The sequence below is a fragment of the Pollachius pollachius genome, assembly GCF_949987615.1.
Source record: "Pollachius pollachius genome assembly, chromosome: 15".
NCBI classification, from domain to species: domain Eukaryota; kingdom Metazoa; phylum Chordata; class Actinopteri; order Gadiformes; family Gadidae; genus Pollachius; species Pollachius pollachius.
In genome coordinates this window covers 6825237-6850236 of record NC_136948.1, presented here as the reverse complement: position 1 = coordinate 6850236, position 25000 = coordinate 6825237, and the positions used below count along the sequence as shown (strand labels likewise).

General features: G+C 48.1%; 1 protein-coding gene across 4 annotated transcripts; it reads right to left on the bottom strand.

The window, feature by feature from the left end:
• Positions 1–8385: 8385 nt before the first annotated feature.
• Positions 8386–22908, bottom strand: keap1a (kelch-like ECH-associated protein 1a). Of its 4 annotated transcripts, XM_079753006.1 has the most exons (14): positions 22757–22908; positions 20760–21001; positions 19444–19528; positions 17535–18436; positions 16439–16638; positions 15702–15858; positions 15208–15300; positions 14782–14928; positions 14365–14474; positions 13887–14016; positions 12785–12981; positions 10747–10952; positions 9725–9901; positions 8386–9401 (listed from the first exon to the last, which is right to left on the bottom strand). In XM_079753006.1, exons 4-14 carry the CDS (start codon positions 17742–17744, stop codon positions 9184–9186), a joined length of 1845 nt encoding a protein of 614 aa, XP_079609132.1. In that variant the 5' UTR covers positions 17745–18436; positions 19444–19528; positions 20760–21001; positions 22757–22908; the 3' UTR covers positions 8386–9183. The 4 variants fall into 4 exon arrangements, with proteins under 4 accessions (XP_079609132.1, XP_079609131.1, XP_079609133.1 ...); XM_079753005.1 differs by lacking the exon at positions 20760–21001 and having other exon boundaries at positions 22757–22893; XM_079753007.1 differs by lacking the exon at positions 20760–21001 and having other exon boundaries at positions 22762–22892.
• Between the last annotated feature and the right edge of the window lie 2092 nt (positions 22909–25000).

Sequence of the window (25000 nt, the reverse complement as noted above, 5' to 3'; positions counted from 1 at the left end):
TGTGGATTCAGGTTTCATTTTTAATGAATATTATGGTTAAATATTGCCTCCAGTCTTATTGTGTGGATGTGGGAAAACTCCCAGAATCCTCAGTGTTGTTACAGTTGGCGGGAGGCTTAATAAATCCTAAGGAGATTATGAAGACCGTACAACAGGGTCATAAAGGCTGAACAACAACTGATTCACAAACAATATTGTATCCTAACCTGCAACTAAGGCTCTCTCTCTCTCTCTCTCTGTCAAAGCAAATGGAAAGAAAACCAAATTAAATGATTTTATTTCCATGGGCTTAAATATGAACAGTGGAATTGAATAAAAATGTTAATGAACTGAAATAATTTAGAATAAATGTGTGACAAACACTGGTCAAAAAAAATTGTTGTAGTCATTGTCAACCTGTGTACAAGTTCGCCAGAGTTTACCGTCTTACCTATAGATCTATACGATCTAAATACATGACGAGAAGTGATGGAAATCAAATGCTCATGCATCTTTTGTTTTTGCACAAGATATGATCTGCTTAATGTGTGTGTGTGCGTGCGTGCATGCGTGTGTGTGTGTTGGTGGGGGTGCGTAGGTGTATGTGTGTGTGTGTGTGTGCATGTGTGCGTAAACCCCATCACAGAACAACATCAGCAATGAGGGAGCGCAGTACAGTACACCACCCCACCGCCGACGGGACCTAAACCCACAGGGGACCTCCACCAAGGGGAAGCTCCACCCAGAGGGGACCTCCACCCACAGGGAACCTCCGCCCACAGGGAACCTCCACCCACAGGGGACCTCCACCAAGGGGAAGCTCCGCCCAGAGGGGACCTCCACCGACAGGGAACCTCCACCCACAGGGAACCTCCACCAAGGGGAAGCTCCACCCAGAGGGGACCTCCACCCACAGGGAACCTCCGCCCACAGGGAACCTCCACCCACAGGGGACCTCCACCAAGGGGAAACTCCGCCCAGAGGGGACCTCCACCGACAGGGAACCTCCGCCCACAGGGAACCTCCGCCCACAGGGAACCCCGCCCACAGGAACCTCCGCCCACAGGGAACATCACCCACAGGGGACCTCCACCCAGAGGGAACCCCCACCCACAGGGAAGCTCCACCCAGAGGGAACCTCCACCCAGAGGGGCCCCTCCCAAGACACCAACCAGAGGAGGAAAGGTGAGGGTGGAGCCGCACCCATGGTGAGTCGAGCTCTGAGATCAGGAGTCAGGACTCCTCTAAGCGCGTTCAGTGGCGGAAGAAAAGCCTGGAAGATCATCCCTCACCGCCCCCCCCCCCCCCCCCCCCCCCCCCCCCCCCGGGTTCTAATCAACTTAAAGGCGGAGGACCTATGCTGCCGGTAGCCAGGGCTTGACCTGCTCCCGGTCACACACAAACACACGCACACAAACACAAACGGACACACACATACAACGCACGCACACATGGACACACACTGAAACACTCACACACAAACACATACAAAGGGACACACACACAGACACACACACAAACACGGACACAATCTCACAGATGGACACACACACACACACAAACACACACACAATCTCACAGATGGACACGCACAAACTCACACACACAAACACACAAACGTGGACACAATCTCACAGATGGATACACACGCATAAACAGACACACACACGCACACACACACACACACACACAAAGCACACACAGCTACAACCTCGTGGATGGACACAAACACACACACACACACACAATGTCACAGACACAATTTCACATCTACACATGCTGGCAATCTCAAATTCAGACACACACACACACACACATTGTCACAAATGTGTCTTCAAGGAACACAGAACACGCTACGGGGAGGATAGTGCTTCAGAACCCCTCACCACCCTCACACCGTTTCACCTCATGGAGCCGGACACATGCTCCAGTAGAGTACAGTAGAGTATAGTACAGTAGTACAGTATAGTGTAGTACAGTAGAGTATAGTCCAAAAGTACAGTATAGTGTAGTACAGTAGAGTATAGTCCAGTAGTACAGTATGGTGTAATACAGTAGAGTATAGTACAGTAGTACAGTATGGTGTAATACATTCGAGTATAGTACAGTTGTACAGTATAGTGTAGTACAGTAAAGTATAGTCCAGTAGTACAGTATAGTGTACTATAGTAGTACAGTGTATTATAGTATGGTATTGTCCAGTAGTATAATATAGTATAGTACAGTAGTATAGTGTAGTACAGTACAGTTGAGAATAGTATAGTTCAGTAGAAAACAGTTCAGTAGTACTGTATAGCAAAGTAGTACAGTATAGGATAGTGTAGTATAGTACAGTATAGCATATTCCAGTAGTATAGTATAGTTTAGTATAGTATACTACAGTAGCATAGTATAGAACAGCTGTACAGTATGTTGTAGTAAAGTACATTGCAGTAGTATAGTCGATTATAGTACAGCCGAGTGTAGTATAGTATAGTACAGTATAGTATAGTGTAGTACAGTATAGTATAGTACAGTAAATTATAGCACAGTAAAGTAGCGTACAGTGTAGTATAGTACAGTAGTACTAACAGTAGTATAGTAAAGTATAGTACAGTATTGTATTGTAGAGTGTAGTACAGTAGTAGAGTTTAGTAGAGTTTAGTAAAGATTACAGAATCTTGTAAAATACCCTCGTTTTCAAGAACCACAACTTTGGTGTTTGGCGGTAGATCGTCCTCAGAGCTCAACACACCTCAGACCAGGTGTGTGGAGAAACACATGTGAGAGAGAGAGAGAGAGAGAGAGAGAGAGAGAGAGAGAGAGAGAGAGAGATAAGTGAGAGATACTAAATGTGTCTCTAATTCTCTATAAATCCAGATACTATGCATGTCTTATTAATATTAAATAAACGAGGCATATTGAAAAAAATTCACTACAGGGCCGATAAATGATCTTGGTATCATTTTTTTCTTTTTTATTACTAACACAAGACAACATCCATAATATTCATAGTGTTTAGATTTTTTTAATATGGCTATAGGGTGTGTTTTTGTGAAACGGACAAAATGTCACCGTTTTTTTCATTCCTAGCACCAACATTTTCGTTATCTAATTTGAAATGTACTAATTCCTTATTCTTGCGGAGGGAGGACGGACCGCTGACTTGAACAGCTGCTTCATGACCCAAAAAACTGTCAGTCTTTCCCTGGAATAAATTGTGGAATATACCATCCTGAGGTACAGGGGAAGAACACAACAAGATAATATTTGAAATGTAAGAATCGTGCATCATTACACCACGGAATGAAAATATTTCAATAACTAATATCTTTAACGTACATGTAATGTTTTTATCTAGGCTGGTAGGAGATAAAATATGCTGGGAATGAGAGATACATACACAATTTCCCCCTGGTGTTTTAGCGTCGTGTTTCTGGAGGACCCATAGTAGAATCAATTCAGCGAGAGGGGAGCTTGAAACCGGCCGCTCACGCTTTCCTCCGAGTTTCAGAGGAACAGACTAGAGTCGAGCCGAGCAGAGACGCGGCGGCCGCTCACAGCCTAGACGAGGCTTCGTGATTCTACTAATCTGACGATACGTTGGTTCATTTTAGAAATATGAGTGGAGGGAAAATGTTTTGTCGAGATAATGGGGTTAATTCCGAGCAATACTACCTTGCTCTTTAGTTTTCTGTTGTTGAGGCACACTCAAATCGTCTTCTGAGCTCCTGCATGTATTTTGGGGGGGTGCGCGCGCACACGTTCCAACATACATGTGCGACTTCACTTTTCCTCAAACAACTGGGCAAAATGTGATGAAAGCACGCGTTGCCGAAGCTAAATTAATCAAACTAAACTAAATACAGTATTCACATTGTTTGATAGAGCAATTGGGATTTTTTTCACCAAGTAACTTTTATACCAGCCTGTTAAATCTGCGAATGCCATTGAATGGCTGAACCAGGGAGGCGACTGAGACAAGTGGTCCACAAACCATGATCACTTCATACTGTTTAAAGTATGTTGGTCATGTCAGTCGTTTTTGGCCCCCAGAACTCATATGCTCACATCAGTCATAAAAGTTTTTTTTTTTTATGATTAAAGTGCAGCTTTTATGACCGATTTAAGCGTTTTCACTCTTTGAGGTACAGACACACACACACGCACACACACACTGTGGTCGGACGAGAGAGACGCAAGTCTGATATCCATCTGCCGACCACATTTTCAGGAGATGGGAACCAGCAACCTCTTTGAGAGCAGAACAATGCTCTCGGTGGGCCTCACAGAGCCCCATCGACGAGGTCTTCACTGCCTGGCCTTTCTACTGCCTACAACAGATTTCAGGTTTTATTGACATTTACCTCTTTGTAACCCTGTCACAATGTTACCTAGTCATGATATTATTAGGAATACAGTAACTTAGCAAATATAAGTAGGCCTGAATATTGTATGTTTCATTGTTGAGCAGTTAGGGTTGTCTACAGAAAAATGGCAGACATTGGGAATCAAACCCAGAACCTTTGGGAGGGAGTCACCTCGACATCCTAACCCCTATACTATCTGACCCCATGTCTGACTATTTGGACACTAATTCTTTAAAGGCCCATCCTGTCCTGACAATAGAAGGAGCAGACATTTTGTTTGATATACTATGATGATGGGCACTTTAATCAACCTCATTTTCCGATCTATTCGTTGGCGTAAACGAGACCTTGGCAGACCCCAGCGCCATGGCGACCCAACCAGGAAGTGTTCAGGGTCACGGGGGCCCGCGATTGGCTGTTCAGGGCAGTACATAAAGAGTGGCTAACGAGCACCTCGTTAAGACAGCATGTATCCATGGCGTTAACAAGATGGAGAAACAGCCACGGAAAAAAACAAAACAGCAACATGACGTGAAACCACAGCAGACATCTCGTCACGCACAGAGCTGTTTTTGGCCTTATGATGTCGGGGGGGGGGGGGGATCAAATTACAGGACAACTGACCAACGCAACACATTCCAGAGTCAAAGCACCTGCTCGGCATTCTGGGAAATGTATTAATTCTGTGTTTACTTACTAGCTATCAGAGTGGATGATGGATGCACACTATTCCAATCCCTCAGTAGAGACCACGTGTCTGAATGTTATTATTATTCTGTTTGATTGGTATATGTAATGATAATATAATGTTCTGGAAGCCTTCTCTCAAGGCGGGCTTACAATAACATACACACAACAAAACTTTTTCAAACCACTACATTACCCAATCACGTCTCTACGGGTCACGGGGCTCCTGGGAAATGTAGTTGGCATTACCCGGATAAACACTTTTCAAAAGGGCCCGATTTAAGGGAGGCTGGGAACACTGGAGATTCCCAGTGTTCCCAGCCTCCCTTAGTGTGTGCAGATCAAACACATACATTAAGCCCCCATAACAGCCTGCCTCTTATATTTATGTGCACTTTGACATCCAGTGTGTGTGTGTGTGTGTGTCTTTTTGTGTGTATGAGCACGTGTGTGTGTGTCCTGAAGAGATGCAGTGCAGGCATGTGTGTGTGTGTGTGTGTGTGCGTGTGTGTGCATGCTTGTGTGCGTGTGTGTGTGCATGCTTGTGAGTGCTTGTCGACGCATGCTTGTGTGTGTGTGTGTGTGTGTGTGTGTTTGCATGCTTGTGTGTGTGCGTGCGTGCATGTGTGTGTGTGCGTGCGTGCATGTGTGCGTGCGCGCGCGTGTGTGTGTGTGTTCCCTGGCCGCCGGTCACCTTCACGCGGGCTCCGTCTATGGGAGCATCCTTCAGAATGGAACAGATTAGCTTTGCAGGCGAGGATGTTGATGAGGTCATCACTTCCCAAGGTCACACCTACACCCACACGTGCACACACCCACACACACACACGTCCACCTCCGAGCCCGCTAGCGTTTACACCAGCCCACCCCCCCGACACACACACACAGACACCCTCATCCCCACCCACCGCTCTCCAGCTCCTATAGAGCCCACCACCACCACCACCACCACCACCACCACCACCACCACCGGGGGTTCTGACGACGCTAGCTGCAGCACCGTATTGTACTAATCGAAAGGGGGGCGTGAGGGAGGATTTCTGCTGGTGGACCCCCTATAGACCCCCCAGTGCTCTCTGCTGGTGGACCCCCTATAGACCCCCGCCCCCCCCCCCAGTGCTCTCTGCTGGTGGACCCCCTATAGACCCCCGCCCCCCCCCCCAGTGCTCTCTGCTGGTGGACCCCCTATAGACCCACCTGCTGCGCTATAGCGGCCTGGCCCATAGGTGATCCCCCCCCCCCCCCCCCCACGCTGGACCCCCGACGGGTCGACGCCATCACACGAACGGCCACGCTTTAGAAACTCACGCTCCGCTTTAGAAAATGGGAAGAAGACTTGTTCAATATTAGCTCTGTGTGTGTGTGTGTGTGTGTGTGTGTGTGTGTGTGTGTGTGTGTGTGTGTGTGTGTGTGTGTGTGTGTGTGGACAGTTATTTGATGAATAAAGGAATGAATTATGCAGTAAACACACACAGGAGGTGCAGTCAGGTGAGGTGAGGTGGAGGCTGCCAGCTCTGAGCTTTTAAAACCTATTTTTAGGAAATCCCTTTTCTTTCCATTTGACCAAAGTCAAGAGTCGACGTCCGAGGGTCATGTGACACACAGGTCGTCAAGGTCATGTGACATACTGGTCATCAAGGAGACGTTTGATTTAGCGGTTGAGTTTGCGGACACTTGGAGTTACAATTCTATCGTGTGAGTGAGTAAGTGAGTGAGTGAGTGAGAGAGTGAGAGAGTGAGTGAGTGAGTGTGTGTGTGTGTGTGTGTGGCCCCTATTGCATAGTGGCCCCTGAAGTGAGGAGGTGGGGTCGGGGGGGAATCGCCATTTCAATAGCGATCTTTAACCGGAGCACCTGGACATTAGGTTCAGCCTCGGCCAGTTCCTCGGCAGCTCCCTTAGCATCGGGTAGCTTAGCATCAGGTAGCCTAGCATCAGGTAGCTTAGCATCAGGTAGCTTAGCATCTGGTAGCTTAGCATCAGGTAGCTTAGCATCTGGTAGCTTAGCATCAGGCTAAATCTGGATTTCCAACCCATGCCGTCCCACTCTGAGCCCATCTTTGAGCTACAGGCTGGTTGGCTGCGACCCCCTCCCCACCCCCCCACCCCCCGGGACACAATGACCACATTGAGGGGATGTGCGGTCCACACAAGCTCTCTCCTTTGTTGACCAGGAGGGTGGGTGTGTGCGTTTCAGAGCGCACACACACACACACACACGTGGCTTTATGTGGCAATGGATACAAGGGACAAATGTGCTGGTGTCAGAGTCCAACAAGTGTGTGTGTGTGTGTGTGTGTGTGTGTGTGTGTGTGTGTGTGTGTGTGTGTGTGTGTCCTTGTGTGCAAACGTGTGTGTGCGTGTCCCGTTAGTCTCACTCACTCACACTCGTTGTCCTAGTGTGAGTGTGTGTTTAGTGAGTGGATGGCCTAGAGACGCCTGCGTCATACGTCGGCCCTGTGAGTCACGCTGCCTCTTCAAGACGTAACTCCCCCCCCCCCGGGGCCCCTGAGGCCCCTCGGTCGCCGCGGCGACGGCAGCAGCAGCAGCAGTGGCCCATCGCGCCTCCACCACCCCAACAGGTTGCTCAGTAAATAATGAATCCTGCATGCAGAGCAGAGTATGAGTCCATCAGTTTGTAACGTGAGACCGTTTGGGCTCTGTGATGAACGCAGCCCACCACCACCACCACCACCTCCACCCATCTCCGCCTACTCCCTCGTCACCTGTCGTTTTCATTGGTGCGCAACAGAGAACGTAAACATGAAGATCGGTTCTTCAAAGAAATCGTATTGAGATAAAACACTGGTGGAACGCTGATGGGGTCTCTCTCTCTCTCTCTCTCTCTCTGTCTCTCTCTCTCTCTCTCTCTGTCTCTCTCTCTCTCTCTCTCTCTCTCTCTCTCTCTCTCTCTCTCTCTCTCTCTCCTGTGATAATTGCAGCAGGCGAGGGGAGAGATAGGTATATAGTAATAGGTGAACACATAACCGGTCTGCCGCGATGACTAACAGCGCGCACTACGCGTTACAACGGGCCACACGAATAAAGCGAACATGATCGACACATTTCACAAATCGTGCAACATGTTCAAACCATGTGCGGCAACACCGTGGTAATATGTTAAACAACAAGTTTTTCCTTCATGACTTGCTGTCCGCCATAATCTAAAGGCCTCATAGTTCATTGTTAATCCGAAAGGAGAACCGTATCGGACGTATCCTGGTGGTTTATGAAATTGGGGCGCCATCTAGTGTCCGTTTGGACGAAGTGACACACTCACCCGTTGGTCACAGTTAGGTAACAGCTCATTTGAGTTTCCATAGTCGTTTCGACCAATAGGCAAATGAACGGAGTACGACGAACAGAAAACATTTATAATTTGTATATTTAATCCCGTGAATACTTACTACGTACTACTTACAGTAGTACGTTGTGCCAGTGCAAATACAACAATGCAAATAAGGAGTTCCAATTTTCCCATGAACCCATGGCACTGACCCGGGGAAGATGAAGGGAATTTTGAAAGTGGGAATTAGATTGAGAGAGTGAGAGAGAAAGGGAAAGAAAAATAAATAGCGTTGAAGTATGATAAGAGAGAAAGAGAGAGAGCTCAAAATGTAAAGGAGAAAAAAGGAAGAAATCTCCGGATAAAAAAGGAAACAGACAAGAGTGGAGATTAGAGTTACTGGGTCAGTAATGCATTGTTGGTCCTGCGCTCACATTGAGTCCTGTAAGACGGACTGGGACAGACTGGGAGAGGAGAGGGTGGTCTCAGACATGATGAACACATCCCCATAAAGCGCGTGTTCAGCGCACGCTCCACCACCGAGCTTCAGCTAGCGGAGATTAGCTAGCCCGCTAGCACCCGGCGACTTGATGAGGTTTGTACTGTTGTTCTACTTACTGCTACGATAGAAACACGCACGCACGCACGCACGCACGCACGCACGCACGCACGCACGCACGCACGCACGCACGCACGCACGCACGCACGCACGCACACACACACACACACACACACAAACACACACACACACACAGGATGGCAGTGGGTCTGTTTCTCACAAAGGATTCGGTATTTAAATGTTTGTGATCAGAGGTATATATCGCACTCTGGAACAGATCGGCCGATTGTGGCGTCGTGTTCAGTAGTCTTAGAATCAACTCTTTTCAGCTCCCTCCCCCTCCTCCTCCTCCTTCTCCTCCTCCCTGATCCTCCGCCTCCTCTTCCTCCTCCTCCTCAGGCAGGTTGCCGGGGCAGGGCTCCATGGTTACGGCGATGCCCATGCCGCTGCGTCCAAAGGGCATGTCGGAGAGGCCGGTCCACGTGTTGGTCTCCGGGCAGAAGACCTCCACACTGGACAGGAAGCCAGTCTGGTTGAACCCCCCTACGCGCACAAGGACACGCATGGACAGACAGGGAGACACAGGGACACACATGTACACACACAGAAAAACACACATGCATACAACAGTGTAAGATTGTCAAGTGAGTACAGAACACAGATTCATTATATTGTTCCACTGTAAGGTTAACTTGACAAAGTGCAAACCCACATCCACTCACCCAGTCGCTCACTCTCGCAGACACTCACTCACACAATCATTAACTCGGTCACTCCCTCACTCACGCAGCCACTCAAGCAGTCACTCACACACTCACTCACTCACTCACTCCAGCCAGTGTATGGGGACAGAGTGGGGGACTGACCCAGGACGAAGATGCGCCCCTGGTGGACGGTGACGGCGTGCGCGCTCCTGCACTGGCTCATGGGCTCCTGCAGCTCCCAGCGGTCGCGGGCGATGCTGTAGCGCTCCACGGAGCACAGCTGCCTGCGCCCGTCGAACCCGCCCATCGCGTACAGGTACGCATCCAGACACACCAGACCTGAGGGGAGACCGGGATAGGGTCAGGGGTCAGGGGTCAGGGGAGAGGGAGAGCGGGCTCAGGGGAGACGGAGACTGGGTTCAGGGGTCAGGGGTCAGGGGAGAGGGAGAGCGGGGTCAGGGGAGACAGAGACTGGGGTCAGGGGTCAGGGGAGAGGGAGACCGGGGTCAGGGGTCAGGGGAGACGGAGACCGGGGTCAGGGGAGACGGAGACTGGGTTCAGGGGTCAGGGGTCAGGGGAGAGGGAGAGCGGGGTCAGGGGAGACAGAGACTGGGGTCAGGGGTCAGGGGAGAGGGAGTCAGGGGTCAGGGGAGAGTGAGACCGGGGTCAGGGGAGACAGAGACTGGGGTCAGGGGTTATGGGAGACGGAGACTGGGTTCAGGGGTCAGGGGTCAGGGGAGAGGGAGACCAGGGTCAGGGGAGAGGTAGCATGATGGGGGTTTGAGTCCCCAGACAAGAGGTTCTGGGTTCCTACCCAAAAGATGGATCATCTGATCTAAGATATCAGGTGAGGTGCAGGTAAGGGAACTTGAAACCTTTATACTCCCCCCCCCCCCAATCTGCTCCTTTGTAATAATGTGTATAATCTGCTGAATGACTGCTTAGTGTATATTAATGGTATATTATTATTCCATTATGTCAGGTGGGAGGTTGAATGGAGTGTGCACGTAATGACAGCGTGTGCACACACACACGCACACAAAGTAAACATGTCAAGGGATATGTCCACATACACCACGGATACACTTCCCTACACACTCACGTGCGCCCAGACACACACACGCACGCACGCACACACACACACACACACAAACACACACACACAGCCACACCCTGGCACTCACCAAGTCCGCTGCGCACGGTGCTCATGGGGGCCAGTGGGTGCCAGGTGTTGGTGTCGGGCTGGTAGCGCTCGGCCGAGTCCCAGCGGACCAGCCCGTCGTAGCCCCCCACCACGTACAGAGCCCCCCCGCAGGAGGCCACACCCGCCCCCAGACGGGCCACCGCCATGGGGCAGACCAGGGACCACCTGTTGGTGTCTGGGTCCCACCTGCCGGGAAAAGGAGACACGGGCGTGAGAGAGTGAGAGAGAGAGAGAGAGAGAGAGAGAGTGAGACAGGTGAGAGAGCAAGAGAGTGAGACAGGTGAGAGACAGCGGGAGAGGTGAGAGAGTTGGAGAGGTGAGAGAGTGGGATAGAGAGCGAGAGAGAGATTAATGAGGGAGAGAGAGGTATTGAAGGGGGAGAGAGAGAAAGCGAAAGGGACTTTTCTGTATTTCTGCTTTGTCATGATGACTAGGCTCAGGGAGTGTGCTGATTGGAATTCCTTCACTTTTTCCGGCAAACCTTGTGTTCCTCAAGCTGTTCCTTTCCTCATTCCTTCAAAGCATTATTCGGACTGACAGACTGGAAACGTCCTGCAGAACAACTCAACCATAACCAGACGGAGGGCATTCCCCACAGGATCAGCATTCCCGAAGAGAGGCTCCCAGCAGTACCCAGTCCGGTCTGACTGGCAGCGCTCCATGACCTGAACTCAACCTGACTTCACCTCAGACTGTAGAGTCTGAAGATCATTCAGTCACATGACTTCACCTCCGACCGTAGAGTCTGGAGATCATTCAGTCACATGACTTCACCTCCGACCGTAGAGGCTGGAGATCATTCAGTCACATGACTTCACCTCCGACCGTAGAGTCTGGAGATCATTCAGTCACATGACTTCACCTCAGACTGTAGAGTCTGGAGATCATTCAGTCACATGACTTCACCTCCGACCGTAGCGGCTTCCATAGCTGTCCATAACCAGTGGGGGTGGTCAAGGTCAGGACACAGTCTGCTGACGGGGGCGACATCAGCGCTCAGGGACTTATCCTTCATTGCTTTAAGAAGCTTCAGACTACCAAAGGTTTTGGCCGAGTCCAAAGGCGTCCGATATATCTGCCATGTTTGCATTTATAGATACAGGGAAGTCCATTTGGAGAAACCAGTGAGAGAAATATCGACATCTAAAGAATCCAACCTCAAACAACCCCTCCCCTCAGGCCTGCTTCCAAAGCCACGCCCCCAAAACACGTGACTAACTCGCTAGGTTCAGCAGCAGGTCTGCATGCCTTGCAAAGTCTTCCAAGGTCATGGTAGGCCAGGTTGGTAAACAGACAGGTTAGCCATCCAATAGTTCCACTCGGGCCGAATGCATTGATCAGATGGGCTTACTACAGCCATAAAGGACTTTTAACTTTTCTTTTTGTCAGATGATTTGATTTATTCATTGCTGTTGGGATGTAAAAAGGATTGAAGCAATATGAATAAAATGCTTATATTGTACATGGCCTCACTGATCTTTAAAGACCTGTGAGCAGAAGAAATCGTGCACTCGGTTATTCCTTTGGTGCCTTAAGAACAACACAGAATAACAACAACATGTTGTGTCTTTTTCGGTCAATAGCGTTGATCAAAAGCCACAAATCAACCCATTGAACTCTCGCCTACCTTGGGTTATCAGTAAGTGTGGCGTTGTCTTTCCAATTTCCTTTCACAACACTTGGTAAGCCTCGAAGCAATGAGCTCGACTCCAAAAGAATCTGAATTTGTTTGACCTTTTACTTGTCAGAAGGGAACAATACAAACAAAGGCATGGAATCGAAATGAGGGTCAATAAACTGTGTTGCTCTGTAGGCTTCTAGCTCTCTTTCCCGCCCATGATGTCACTACCTCTGACATCAAGATTCTAGGGAAGCCTTATGGGTCCATGCCAATATGCAATCTTAAAAATAATCATATAGAATACAAAACAATAACTCAAAATATACTTTTAGACCTTTCCTAAACACAGCTCTTACGGTTAAAGTCGACTTTTTCCGAGGCCTCTCTGGCGGCTTACCGCTCAACGGTGGCGTGGTGGGCGGAGCCCTGGGAGCCGCCCACGGCGTAGATGGCGCCGTCGACAACGCCCACGCCCACGCGGTTGCGCGGGGCGTTGAGGGAGGCCAGCGTGGTCCAGCGGTTGGTCATGGGGTTGTAGCAGCACAGCGCCCCGGACTCAGTGTTCGTCTGGAGGGACAGGTTCCGGCCACCCACCTGGACCGCACGGGGAGACACCACCGTTTACGGGTACTGTTACGTCTTAAAACACATCTTCTGACTTCAGCATCCTTCTACTCCAGTAGTGTGGCCATCTTTTTCGGTTTTCAATCTACCCCCCAATGATGTCACTATGATTGAGATCGTTTCTTATCGTTCACTTCATGTTCCTGTTGTGTTTGTTTCCTCTGTTCTGCAGTTGGGTCCCAGAGCTAAATAATTAAAGCTTGACTGGCTGACTGACTGGTTGACTGACTGATTAATTAACTGACTGACTGGCTGACTGACTGGACGACTGACTGGCTGACTGATTGATAGACTGACTGACTGACTAATTAACTGACTGACTGACTGACTGACTGACTGGCTGACTGACCGACTGGCTGACTGATAGACTGACTGGCTGACTGACCGACTGACTGATTGATAGACTGACTGACTGGCTGACTGATTAATGAACTGACTGACTGGCTGACTGACCGACTGACGGACTGGCTGACTGATTATTTAACTGACTGACTGACTGACTGACTGACTGACTGAATGATAAATTGACTGATTGATAGACTGACTGACTGGCTGACTGATTGATAGACTGACTGACTGGCTGACTGATTAATCAACTGACTGACTGGCTGACTGACCGACTGACCGACTGGCTGACTGATAGACTGACTGACTGATTGATAAATTGACTGATTGATAGACTGACTGACTGGCTGACTGATTGATAGACTGACTGACTGACTGATTAATTAACTGACTGACTGGCTGACTGACTGACTGCCTGGCTGATAGACTGACTGACTGACTGAATGATAAATTGACTGATTGATAGACTGACTGACTGACTGATTAATTAACTGACTGACTGACTGGTTGACTGACTGACTGACACTCACGGTGTAGAACAGGCCGAACACCACGCAGGCCCCCAGCCCGCTGCAGGGCGCCTCCATGTCTGCCAGCTTCAGCCACACGTTCCTCCCCGGGTCGAAGGCCTCCATGGTTGGCAGGGAGCGGTGGTGGTACCTGGGGGGAAGGACCCCACGCAGGGGTTAAAACGGGTCGGTGTAACACTAGGGTGGTGTAGCACTAGGCATGTAGGGGCAGTATAGGGCTAGGGTGGTGTAACACTAGGGTGGTGTATCACTAGGAAGGTGTAACACTGGGCATGTAGGGTCGCTGTAGGGATAGGGTGGTGTAGGGCTAGGATGGTATAGGGGCTAGGCTGGTGTAACACTAGGGAGGTGTAACACCTACATAACTACATATAACCTGAGGGTTCATAAGAGTCGGCCTCTGAGCATCCGTCTCTCATAGAAGAGACGCTGACCGACAGAACCCTAGCAGGAAGCTCAGCTGCAGGCGGACTCGTACCCGCCGGCCACATAGATCAGCTGGTTGCCACGGAGAGGAGCAGGGGGCAGGGGCTTCTTCAACGCCATTTCCTGGAAGATCTTGGACAGGAAGTCCTTGCAGCAGTTGTCCTGCAAGATAAATGTATGGAACAAAGCGGAACGAGTGATTCAAGTTAAACACGTGGTCCTAAATATGTTCAGACACAACTGACACTACACCCTCCACGCAGATATGAAGGAAACCTACAACAAGGGGAGGAGAGGGGGTTTCTATTTATTTAATATTCAGTCATAGTGACTTAGTGAGGGACATGGCCTGGAGCTCAGGGAGGCCTTCAGGGGATCGAACCCATGACCTCTGGACTATGAACCCACCCTGGTCCTCTATGAGGACCAGCTGTGTCCAGAGGGAGGCGGGGGGGGGGGGGGTTGGTACCTTGCTGAGGATGGGGCAGGACTGCAGCTGGTTCTTCAGGAACTTGGGCGGGAGGGCGTAGATGCGGACAGCGTTGAGGAGGGCGTGGAGGTACTGGGCTCGGCCGGCCACGTCCCAGCGAACCCAGTTGGTACAGGCCTGGTACACCTGGGAGGACAGCAGCCTGGTGTCACACATGGGGGGCGTCTCTACTGACTAGATGTTGTATCTACTGACTGCATTTCATCTCCAGATTGAACCAGCCAGCACCAGTTTGAACCAGACAGGACCAGTTTGAACCAGACTGGACCAGTTTGAACCAGACTGGACCAGACAGGACCAGTTTGAACCAGTTTGAGCCAGACAGGACCAGTTTGAGTCATACAGGACCAGTTTGGACCAGACAGGACCAGTTTGAACCAGATTGAACCAGCCGGGACTACAAACCTCTGACTCACAGAGCACCTTGATGCTGTCCTGACTGATGAGCTCAAGAAGCTGGCAGTGGGTCAGGCTGAAGAACTCCTCCACTTTGGTGACCTGGAAACAGTGGAGAGAACACCTTCATCATCAGTCCATCCTGTCACAAGATACTCACACATTGTCTATATCTTCCTGTTCTGAGGGGATTTGAAGTGAAATGGTTTGATTTTGTAAAGTGGTGATCTCAAAGATTAAAATTTCATGAAAATCTTCCAGGTTACCACTTTAAAAGTAGGAGATATGTTTTGGAGTCAGTACAACCATACAACAATACAACAATACAACATGAAGCAAGCAACAGTTTGGAAAAGCTCAGCATTTGAATCAATTCATCACTCAAATGATTGAACTCGTCATGTGGCTGGTCATGTGACAGGCTGGTCATGTGACGTCGGTCCACGTCAGAGACACTGGCCCAAAGCATCAGGACCAACACACTTGCTGCCGTCAACACACACCTCGTTGAAGTGTGTGTTGATGTACTCCCGGCTGTGGCGCTGCAGCTCAGTACAGCCGAGGCCCTCAGCAAAGCGGGCGATGCCGATGACGTTGGCAGGCTCCAGGTGCTTCACCAGGAAGTCGCAGCACGCCTTCGCCACATCCTCCATCTGGTACCTGGAGGAAGAGGCCACGCAAACACACAGGCTGGATAAGAGGACGTTAAGGGGCCAGTCAGTGGGCTAGCGCTGTCTTTATGGCCTTCTGCCTATCAACGTTGATACGTTGAATAAAGAGGAACCAAACACAAACAAACTCAATTACAGAATCAGGCTGTCACATGTAAACAGTGTGAGTCTAACAGATCCTCCTGGGACGGCGTAGCTTCCCTAGGATGGATTTGATGGTGTTCCTCTTTTTTTGTTTTTCTATTAAAAGGTGACATATTATACCACCAGGTGTAAGTGTGATTAGCTGTTACATGCCGTTTTGAAAATCTGCCTCTTCTGATCTCACAAGAGGGCGTGTCCATCTCGATGAGTGCTGGATAGATCAGTCTACCAGTCTACCCAGTGGACTGTAGCAAACGTTGCTCATCTATCCGTCATACATCTAGGTGGACACACCCACTTGTGATGTCAGAAGTGGCAGATTTTCAAAAAGGCTAATCACACTCACACCTGGTGGTATAATATGTCACCTTTAAGTTCATTTTTTGGTATTTTTGGGTTGATCATCGATAGAGCCCATGACAAACCTCATCGCACCCAGCAGAACATGCAGCACGCAGTTCTCCCCCACGGTGATGCGGGCGGTGTAGGCAAAGTCGATGAGCTTCCCCACCACCAGGGGGCAGGCGTCGCTCAGCGTGACCTCGGACGCGTGGCCCTCCTTGAAGCTGCTGCTGAACATGGCTCTAAAGTACGGGCTAGCAGAAGCCAACACCAGCTTGTGCACCTTGTTCAAAGAAATCATCGATACAATGGATCAGGGGAAACGGGAAGCTTCTCAAAAGGACAAAAAGGTGCTTCAGGTAAGGTGTGAAGTTGTGAGAGAGAGAACACAGAAGAGAGACCAGTTTGGAACCATCATCCAAACAAACCAGTGATTGATCACAGCCCTGTGGAGGAGCTCCAATAACGCTGTGTGTGTGTGTGTGTGTGTTTTTGTGGGCCCTCACCGAGTGTTTCATTGGCTAATCGCCGACTGACAGCTCAGGGATTTCTAACAATCTTTCTGCTCCTTCTGCACAGGTGGCCCATAAAGGTGCACCCATACAGGTGCACCCATAGAGGTGTTCCCATACAGGTGTTCCCATACAGATGTTCCAATACAGGTGTTCCCTGACAGGTGTTCCCATACAGCTGTTGCCTACAGGTGTTCCCATACAGGTGTGGCCATACAGACGTTCCCATACAGGTGGGCCCATACAGATGTTCCCATACAGGTGTGGCCATACAGGTGTTCCCATACAGGTGTGGCCATACAGGTGTTCCCATACAGGTGTGGCCATACAGATGTTCCCATACAGGTGTGGCCATACAGATGTTCCCATACAGGTGGGCCCATACAGGTGTTCCCATACAGGTGTTCCCATACAGGTGTGGCCATACAGGTGTGGCCATACAGATGTTCCCATACAGGTGTGGCCATACAGATGTTCCCATACAGGTGTGGCCATACAGGTGTTCCCATACAGGTGGGCCCATACAGGTGGGCCCATACTGATGTGCCCATACAGGTGGGCCCATACAGGTGTGCCCATACAGGTGTTCCCATACAGGTGGGCCCATACAGGTGTTCCCATACAGGGAACCTCAGCTACAGGTGTGCAGAGCCTGGGGGTCTCCTACCTTGAAGTCCACGGTGCGGTCCTTCTGCGTGACGCGGAGCACCAGGTCGCAGAGCAGGTCGTGGCGTCGGAACTCGTCCATGGCGCTCAGCGAGCGGGAGGCGTGGCTCTCTATGTTGTAGTCAAGGTAACCAAGCCCGCGCACCGAGGGCACCACCATGGCCGAGAAGTCCTCGTCACGCGTCGGACGCTTCTTCCGGGGGCAATACATCCCGGGAGCTCGACCCCTGAACTTGTCGGGGTTTTTGTTGTTGTCTTTGTTTTTTTTCAGTGAAAGATGACGGTCATCTCTGCATCTCCTGAAGGGTCCGGTGATACTTTAGAAAAATAGTGTTTTATTCCATTGGGAGTCGGTCACTTTACGCACTAAGAGGGATCTGGCTACAAGGACGCCCATTTTTGTAGGAATGGGGGTGCAGATCCCAATGAGCTGAGGACTTTTTCATCCGCTTTCTCTCAAAGCGACCACATCACAACAACGTCGATCTCCTAATCAGATGAGTGCACCGGAGGCTGGAAGAGCGACTGTCAGAGGATCACAGCAAAGTGGCAGAAGATAACACATCTAACGATATGCCTACCAATAAATATCTAGAGCTCAAGTATATTAAGGCCTATTGCTTTTCACATCCCTTGTGCAAAGATAATTCTAGATGTGAAAGAACGCAGGAGGCTGTGCGATATCGCTTCCCAATCGAAGGTTAACCATGATCCAACATGGCTGCCGGCAGCAGTGAGTCAGAAGACAACAGTCACGGTTTCCACTTCCTTTGTTCTGTCATGAGTCAGCGAAGATCGCCAGTGGAGGAGGGGGGATGACTAGTGGTTTGTCGACGCCCGTCACAGCAGAATTACTTTTATTCCAGAAAGTTCTTCCTAAACGGTCCATCGTGCGAAATCATCCTGCGAGAGGAAGAGAAGATCCTGTTTTCATAAATATGCAAATCACATGTCAATATGTCTTCAAAGTGACGTGTGTTTGCATGCAAGCGTAACACACACCCTGGCACACACACCCACACCCTAGCCTAGCATGCACACACACACACACACACACACACACACACACACACCAGTTTCACTTCCCTGCCATTTAGCAGGAGAGGTGTGGTGAAAACCAGGGATCTGCAGAAGAATTTCAGCAATTTCCTTTGTTTCTGTGACCCTTTTTTTCACCAACATGGAGGAGCACCAACTATGTAACATAACTCTCTAAGTATGTTTTCTCATCACCTTTAAGTGCCTTCACCAGCTTGAGTCCCTTTAGCTTGAGTCCCTTTAGCTTGAGTCCCCTAAGCTTGAGTCCCTAAACTTAAGTCCCTTAAGCTTGTTAAGGGAACAGCAAGATATTTTTTTACATTAACTTAATACAACCCCAAATGACTGTTGTTGTTTTGTGATGACAGACCAGGAAACTCATGTCAGATATTAAAAAACTAAGCTTACGTAGACATTTTCCCATGACGGAGGATTAAACATACAGAGGACAAATTCTCTTGTAATTTTCCATTCAGATATTTTTCCCTTGCGTGACTTGCTGCAGTAGAAAAGTTACATGCAGCTCATATATAAACAATATATAACATACATCAAGACAATACTTTATTCAGCCCGATTGTCCATTTGGGAAGAAGAATTTAGGAAAATACATCAACTTCAGACTTCCACCAGCGCCCACAGTTTTTAATCTGATTGCTTGCTTTTATTGAAGTAATCCGTGGCAAGTAAGGTGTTTCCAGAGGACTGTCTATCTTCTTTTTTTGACTGCCACTACACCGATCCTTATGCAGAGCGGCTCATAGCAGTTTAGAGGACAAGAAACAAGGTGACAATAAACAGGTGTACAGTAAGACTGTTTCTGAAATGTTTGTTCAGTTGGTTTTGGCAGCAAGCCTAAGAAAACAACCTACCTCTTCACCTGTCAGAACGTCAACGGGACAAGCCAACTAAACCAAGAGGCCACTGGGGCAGATCCTCCTCCCTCGTCCCAAGCAGCTAAAAAAAAGACAATGTTGGTCCTGGTTAATCTAGCAGATAATCTGTGTAATTATCCGATTGAACTGCCCATCCCTCATTACTAAACAACTCTATGCTGATAGATGACAGCACATGAGTTGTCCCCAAATACCTTTAATGACCTAGGATGGCCTCTAAGGAAAACTCATTCGATCAACACTCAATTCATTGATTGATACGTTTGTTTGTTAATGGGTTAATGACCCATTAACAACTGCCCCCCCCACACACACACTTGTCATCATAGATTATAAAAAAAACAGCAGCACCATCAGTAATATATAAAGTAATATATAAAACTTTCTTAACAGCAGCATTACAATATAATAACAACTGCAGGCTCCAAAGATGAATGAAAAGAATTATGCACATGAATAAGGTATAAAAGTCATCAAAACAAACAAACACACATGCACACACACACACGCAACTATTTTTCACACACCCAAAAACTCAAAGTGCAGTATTGTCCTAATCAAAATATTTTCTCTAGACGATGCAGAACTGTAAGTGTTGGATAGTGTGCAATACTAAATTGCTTTTTTATTCTCAGCTTCTGATGCAAAAAGACGAGAGCTTTGAAAGGGGGGGGGGGGGCGGGGGGGACTCTTTTTATTGATTAGGTAAAAACATGCAATTTGCCCGAATTGAGTGATAGGGTAAACAATTAAGAAAAAACAACAGTGGGCCTTTTTATAACTAATTTATATATTTTGTAATGTAATAATTATCACGACTTTTTTTTTTGCAACCTTAACTTTGGGGGCCCCCGCCAGGAGCTTGGGGCCCGACGCGCTCTGCGTACTCTGCGAATGGGGAGGGGAGGCCCTGTATGAGATAAATAGATGTAACCCTAACCCTAACCATTTCACAGAGAAGAGCAATGCAACCCCAGCCCAGATCTGTGTACAGAAGGGCTGGGACGATACTCGATTCGCACTGAGTTTTATTATTTTATGACACACTCTGTGAGTGTCTTGTCTTGTCTTGTGTTGAGCACCACAATGGAAATAAGTCTTTACACTTTATTGTGTTTTTATCCTCAATTGTATTTGATGTCTTTTCATGTGTGTCAGGCATTTGTTTGATACAACTTAATAAATCAAAATCAAATATATATATATATTTTTATAAAAAATAAAAAATCTTTCCAAATCGTGACTTTTGTGTATCGTTCCACCCCTAGTGTACAACGTGGTCCCTAGCATACCTTCATGGATATATGCTGGTTCTGCTCAGCCTATGGAGTGTGATATGGCTGTGACAAGCTGTGTGTGTGTGTGTGTGTGTGTGTGTGTGTGTGTGTGTGTGTGTGTGTGTGTGTGTGTGTGTGTGTGTGTGTGTGTGTGTGTGTGTGTGTGTTGCACAACCAGTTTTAAACACGCTGCCCCATCCACCCAACTGAAGCACACGCAAACATGTGTAGACTGCCTGACGGCCAGTCATAAGACTCTGAGGGAGAGAGAGAGAGAGAGAGAGAGAGAGAGAGAGAGAGAGAGAGAGAGAGGTTAATAAACTGTAACCCCTCAGTTGATCATAAAGAGCCATTGTGCTGCGAGTCTCCAAGCCCCTCCCTCATCTTCAGGATTCAAATAGGGAGGGGGGATGACAGTAAACATATGAATGAACGTACACACACACACACACACACACACACACACACACACACATATATATAGATATATACACATACATACATACATACATACATACATACATACATACATACATACATACATACATACATACATATAAATATATATACACATACATACATACATACATACATACATACATACAGTACATACAAACTCAGAACCTTTTTGCTGACAGTCAATAGATATACCCTACCCCCACATATTGGGCGAGTTTCTGTGTCTGTTTCACTCAAGTTCAAAGTTCACTAAGAAAAAACATAAGTCTATTTAAAAAACAACACAATTGTGAGGCATGTCACTTTTGCATTAAGAAGAATGTAATATCATACTTTATAATATTATAAATATTCTGCAGAATATCGTTTGAATATTGCACACACAAGAATTAAAGAATATTTTGAAATGATTAACTTCTTTACAATATTTTATAATAATGCGCAATGTTGCCGTATATACACAATTTCCCAATAGTAGCCTACACAAAGTACAATATATACTTATCTATGTAATTATATAGATTAACAATTATATACTTTGTTATTACCAAGTTATCCCGGGGCAAAACATGAACAAACAAAACAACCGGTTCAGAGGATCTTCATAAAGTACTCTCAAATCAGTACTGCTCTCTAATGAATACTACTCTTTAATGAGGATTAAGTAGTGCCCACCAGCACTACTTAACTCTTTCATGTGGTGTGGGGAGTTGTAGTCACTTTACGAGGTGCCCATAAGTTCTCTAAATTATGAGCGGATTCGTTTACGGTTAACAGTCCAGGAGCGTCTTCCCCGCCGCGTCCTGACCGAGGCACAATGACCCACTCAGTAGTAAAATTATCCCATTTATTGAGTAAAATAACCATAAGCGATGACTACATAGCTTGAAACAATATCTGAAGTGAAATGTTGTACTTTCTAGTTCAGAAACAGCCGCCCATCCACGAGGCAATCCAGGGAGAGTTTACTCTGCTCCCCGTGGGAAACTCTCAGACCACAGGGTCTGGCCATGATATAACTATGTCAGGAGCAATAATAAAACCACCAGAGGTTGCTTATGGGAACACTTAGAGAGCGGAGACTTAAGCGGATAATTAAATATATAATAAATTAAACAATGAATAAACAAACAAACAAAAAAACGTCAGTGACGCATGAGAGACAGACACCACACAGGAGATGCCAAACGCGTTCATTCTCGATGCGTAAAATATATTCATGTTATTTTGAAGTCAACCAATCAACTTCCAACATAACAGAACTGTGCCAGAAGGAGCAAGTTCTACCTATCATCGGCTAACTGATATCGCGTGAAGTGTGTGTTCCTAGTGGGACAACCCACAGTGCCCACAGACATTACGCACGTCAAATAAACGCACGCCAACAATACGCACGACGAAAGACCTTTGATTTGACTCTCCTGCAACAACCGAAACTCCTCCACTGAAATCTTTCTCCGGAATCACCGATAAACTAAGAGCCACGGATGCCTAAAGATGTCCCGGTTAACCCATAGACTCCTGGTGTAGTTAGTTCTTTTGGTTTGACTTACCTAACCTTGAAACATGTTAAAGTGTCGAACAGAAGGGTGAACTTCAGCAAAGACAACCCGCACGCCACAATACCACATAGTACCACACGGCACACAGTACCACACAGCACAGTATTCACACTACCGCATACATCAGAGAGTGTCGAGTCCTGTGACGTATAAAGAAAAACACGATTATCGTAGCTCGCATTGGTCTCTCGGACTTGACACCGCCTTCATCTGGCAGGGCCAGTTATGTGATTGTGTGAGTGTGGGAGTTTTTGCCTCGGCAGCAAGAGGATTTTACGACTTGCGAATCACCCTGGCGCTGCCACAGCACACAGGGAGCGTGACTCGACAACTCTGCGCTGCGTGCCGCCGTGTTTACCGTCTCTCTCTCTCTCTCTCTCTCTCTCTCTCTCTCTCTCTCTCTCTCTCTCTCTCTCTCTCTCTCTCTATCTCTCTCTCGCTGTCACTCAAAAAGTCACTCATTCGCTCAGTGTTTTGTCTTTGTCATAATGACATGCCAAAACACGCACGCACACACACACACACACACACACACACACACACACACACACACACACACACACACACACACACACACACACACACACAAACACACACACACAGAGGCATGCCAACCACATGACAGCCTTCTCGGACCCCTCCCGTCAGCCTCTAGCAGTGCTTCTAAACCTTCCTTGTGCTTCCTCCCCTGTTTCTAAGCGGTGAATCAACGCGGCTGCCTGCAGATTCACCCTGGAAGGATCCGTCTCATTACGTCAGCCTACCACTGGGAGGTGCAGGGGGGTGCTTTATAGACTGTAGTCTGAACCGGGGCAGCAATAAAAGCCCATTCTGGAGCTTAACTTAATGAGGTGGTGAGCATACCGTTGGGGAACAGTCTGCACCTCTTCAGCTGTACCCCCCCCCCCCCCCCCCCCCCCCCCCCCCCCCCCCCCCCCCCCATGGTCACAGTCGCTCTCAATGCTCCCTTCTTCCTCACAAACCCTCCGTTGGGACTCCGACGGAGGGTTAACCCTAACCCTAACCCTAACTCACACACACACACACACACACACACACACACACACACACACACACACACGCAGGCATACATGTAGACACACAAACACACATACAAGCACATACACAAACACACGCACAAATACAAGCAAACACACAAACACATGGATATACACATGCAAGCTCACGCAAACACCCACACACATACCAACACACAAGCACACATCCAAGAACACACACACACACACACACACACACACACACACACACACACACACACACACACACTAAACTGGGAGCAGCCGATGCTCGCTGTAAAAGACGTGGTCATGCTCTGTCAGTGATTCATCTCACACTCTATGATCCAGAAATCAAGAGGCACCGGAATGGTTTCGGATCTCGAAAACAAATCCCATTACATCGTCACCAAAAAACATTCGCGGCCACCACGATGAGCACAAGGTCATCATTGCATAAAGATCCAGCCTAAATACCATTTTAGTTTCGGTTAACACATCGTGGATTAAGGGCAGCGCTTGCAGCCTGGAGGCCTTGAGGACGCGTGCATATGCTGCCCCCTCCTGTCACTAAAGAGACACACGGGCAGAGAGACCAGCAGCCCTCAACCTCGCCTGGCCTGGAGCGTGTTGCCAGGCGTGTGTGGGGCGTGTGGCCTGGCGTGTTCTGAGCAGGCAGACGCCCGGACGCTACCTGGGCTCGGATGGACCGCTCCAGGAGCAGTGAGCTGTAGCTCCCGACAGCCCAACGAAGGGGGGACCCCTTGATCGACTCTAGCTACTGCAGCACGTTGAACACACATGGTGTGGAGAGAGAGAGAGAGAGACAGAGAGAGAGAGGGAGAGAGAGAGAGAGAGAGACAGACAGACAGACCCATAGACAGATAGATAGATAGATAGATAGATAGATAGATAGATAGATAGATAGATAGATAGATAGATAGATAGATAGATAGATAGATAGATAGATAGATAGATAGATAGATAGATAGATAGATAGATAGATAGATAGATAGATAGATGGATGGATGGATGGATAGATAAATAGATAGATAGATAGATAGATAGATAGATAGATAGATAGATAGATAGATAGATAGATAGATAGATAGATAGATAGATAGATAGATAGATAGATAGATGGATGGATAGGACAGAGTGATAGGCAAGATAGAAAAACAGATAGATTACCTGAGAGAAAGAGGCAGAAAAACAGAAA

Bases quoted from the DNA above. Each gene is read 5' to 3' on its own strand.
- keap1a (XM_079753006.1), bottom strand. From the start codon at position 17,744: ATGTATTGCCCCCGGAAGAAGCGTCCGACGCGTGACGAGGACTTCTCG. The intron at 15,301-15,701 runs GTGTGTGTTGAC...CACTGTTTCCAG, and splicing joins TCAACACACACTTCAACGAG to GTCACCAAAGTGGAGGAGTT. The intron at 10,953-12,784 runs GTAAGCCGCCAG...TTTTCCCGGCAG, and splicing joins CACCACGCCACCGTTGAGCG to GTGGGACCCAGACACCAACA.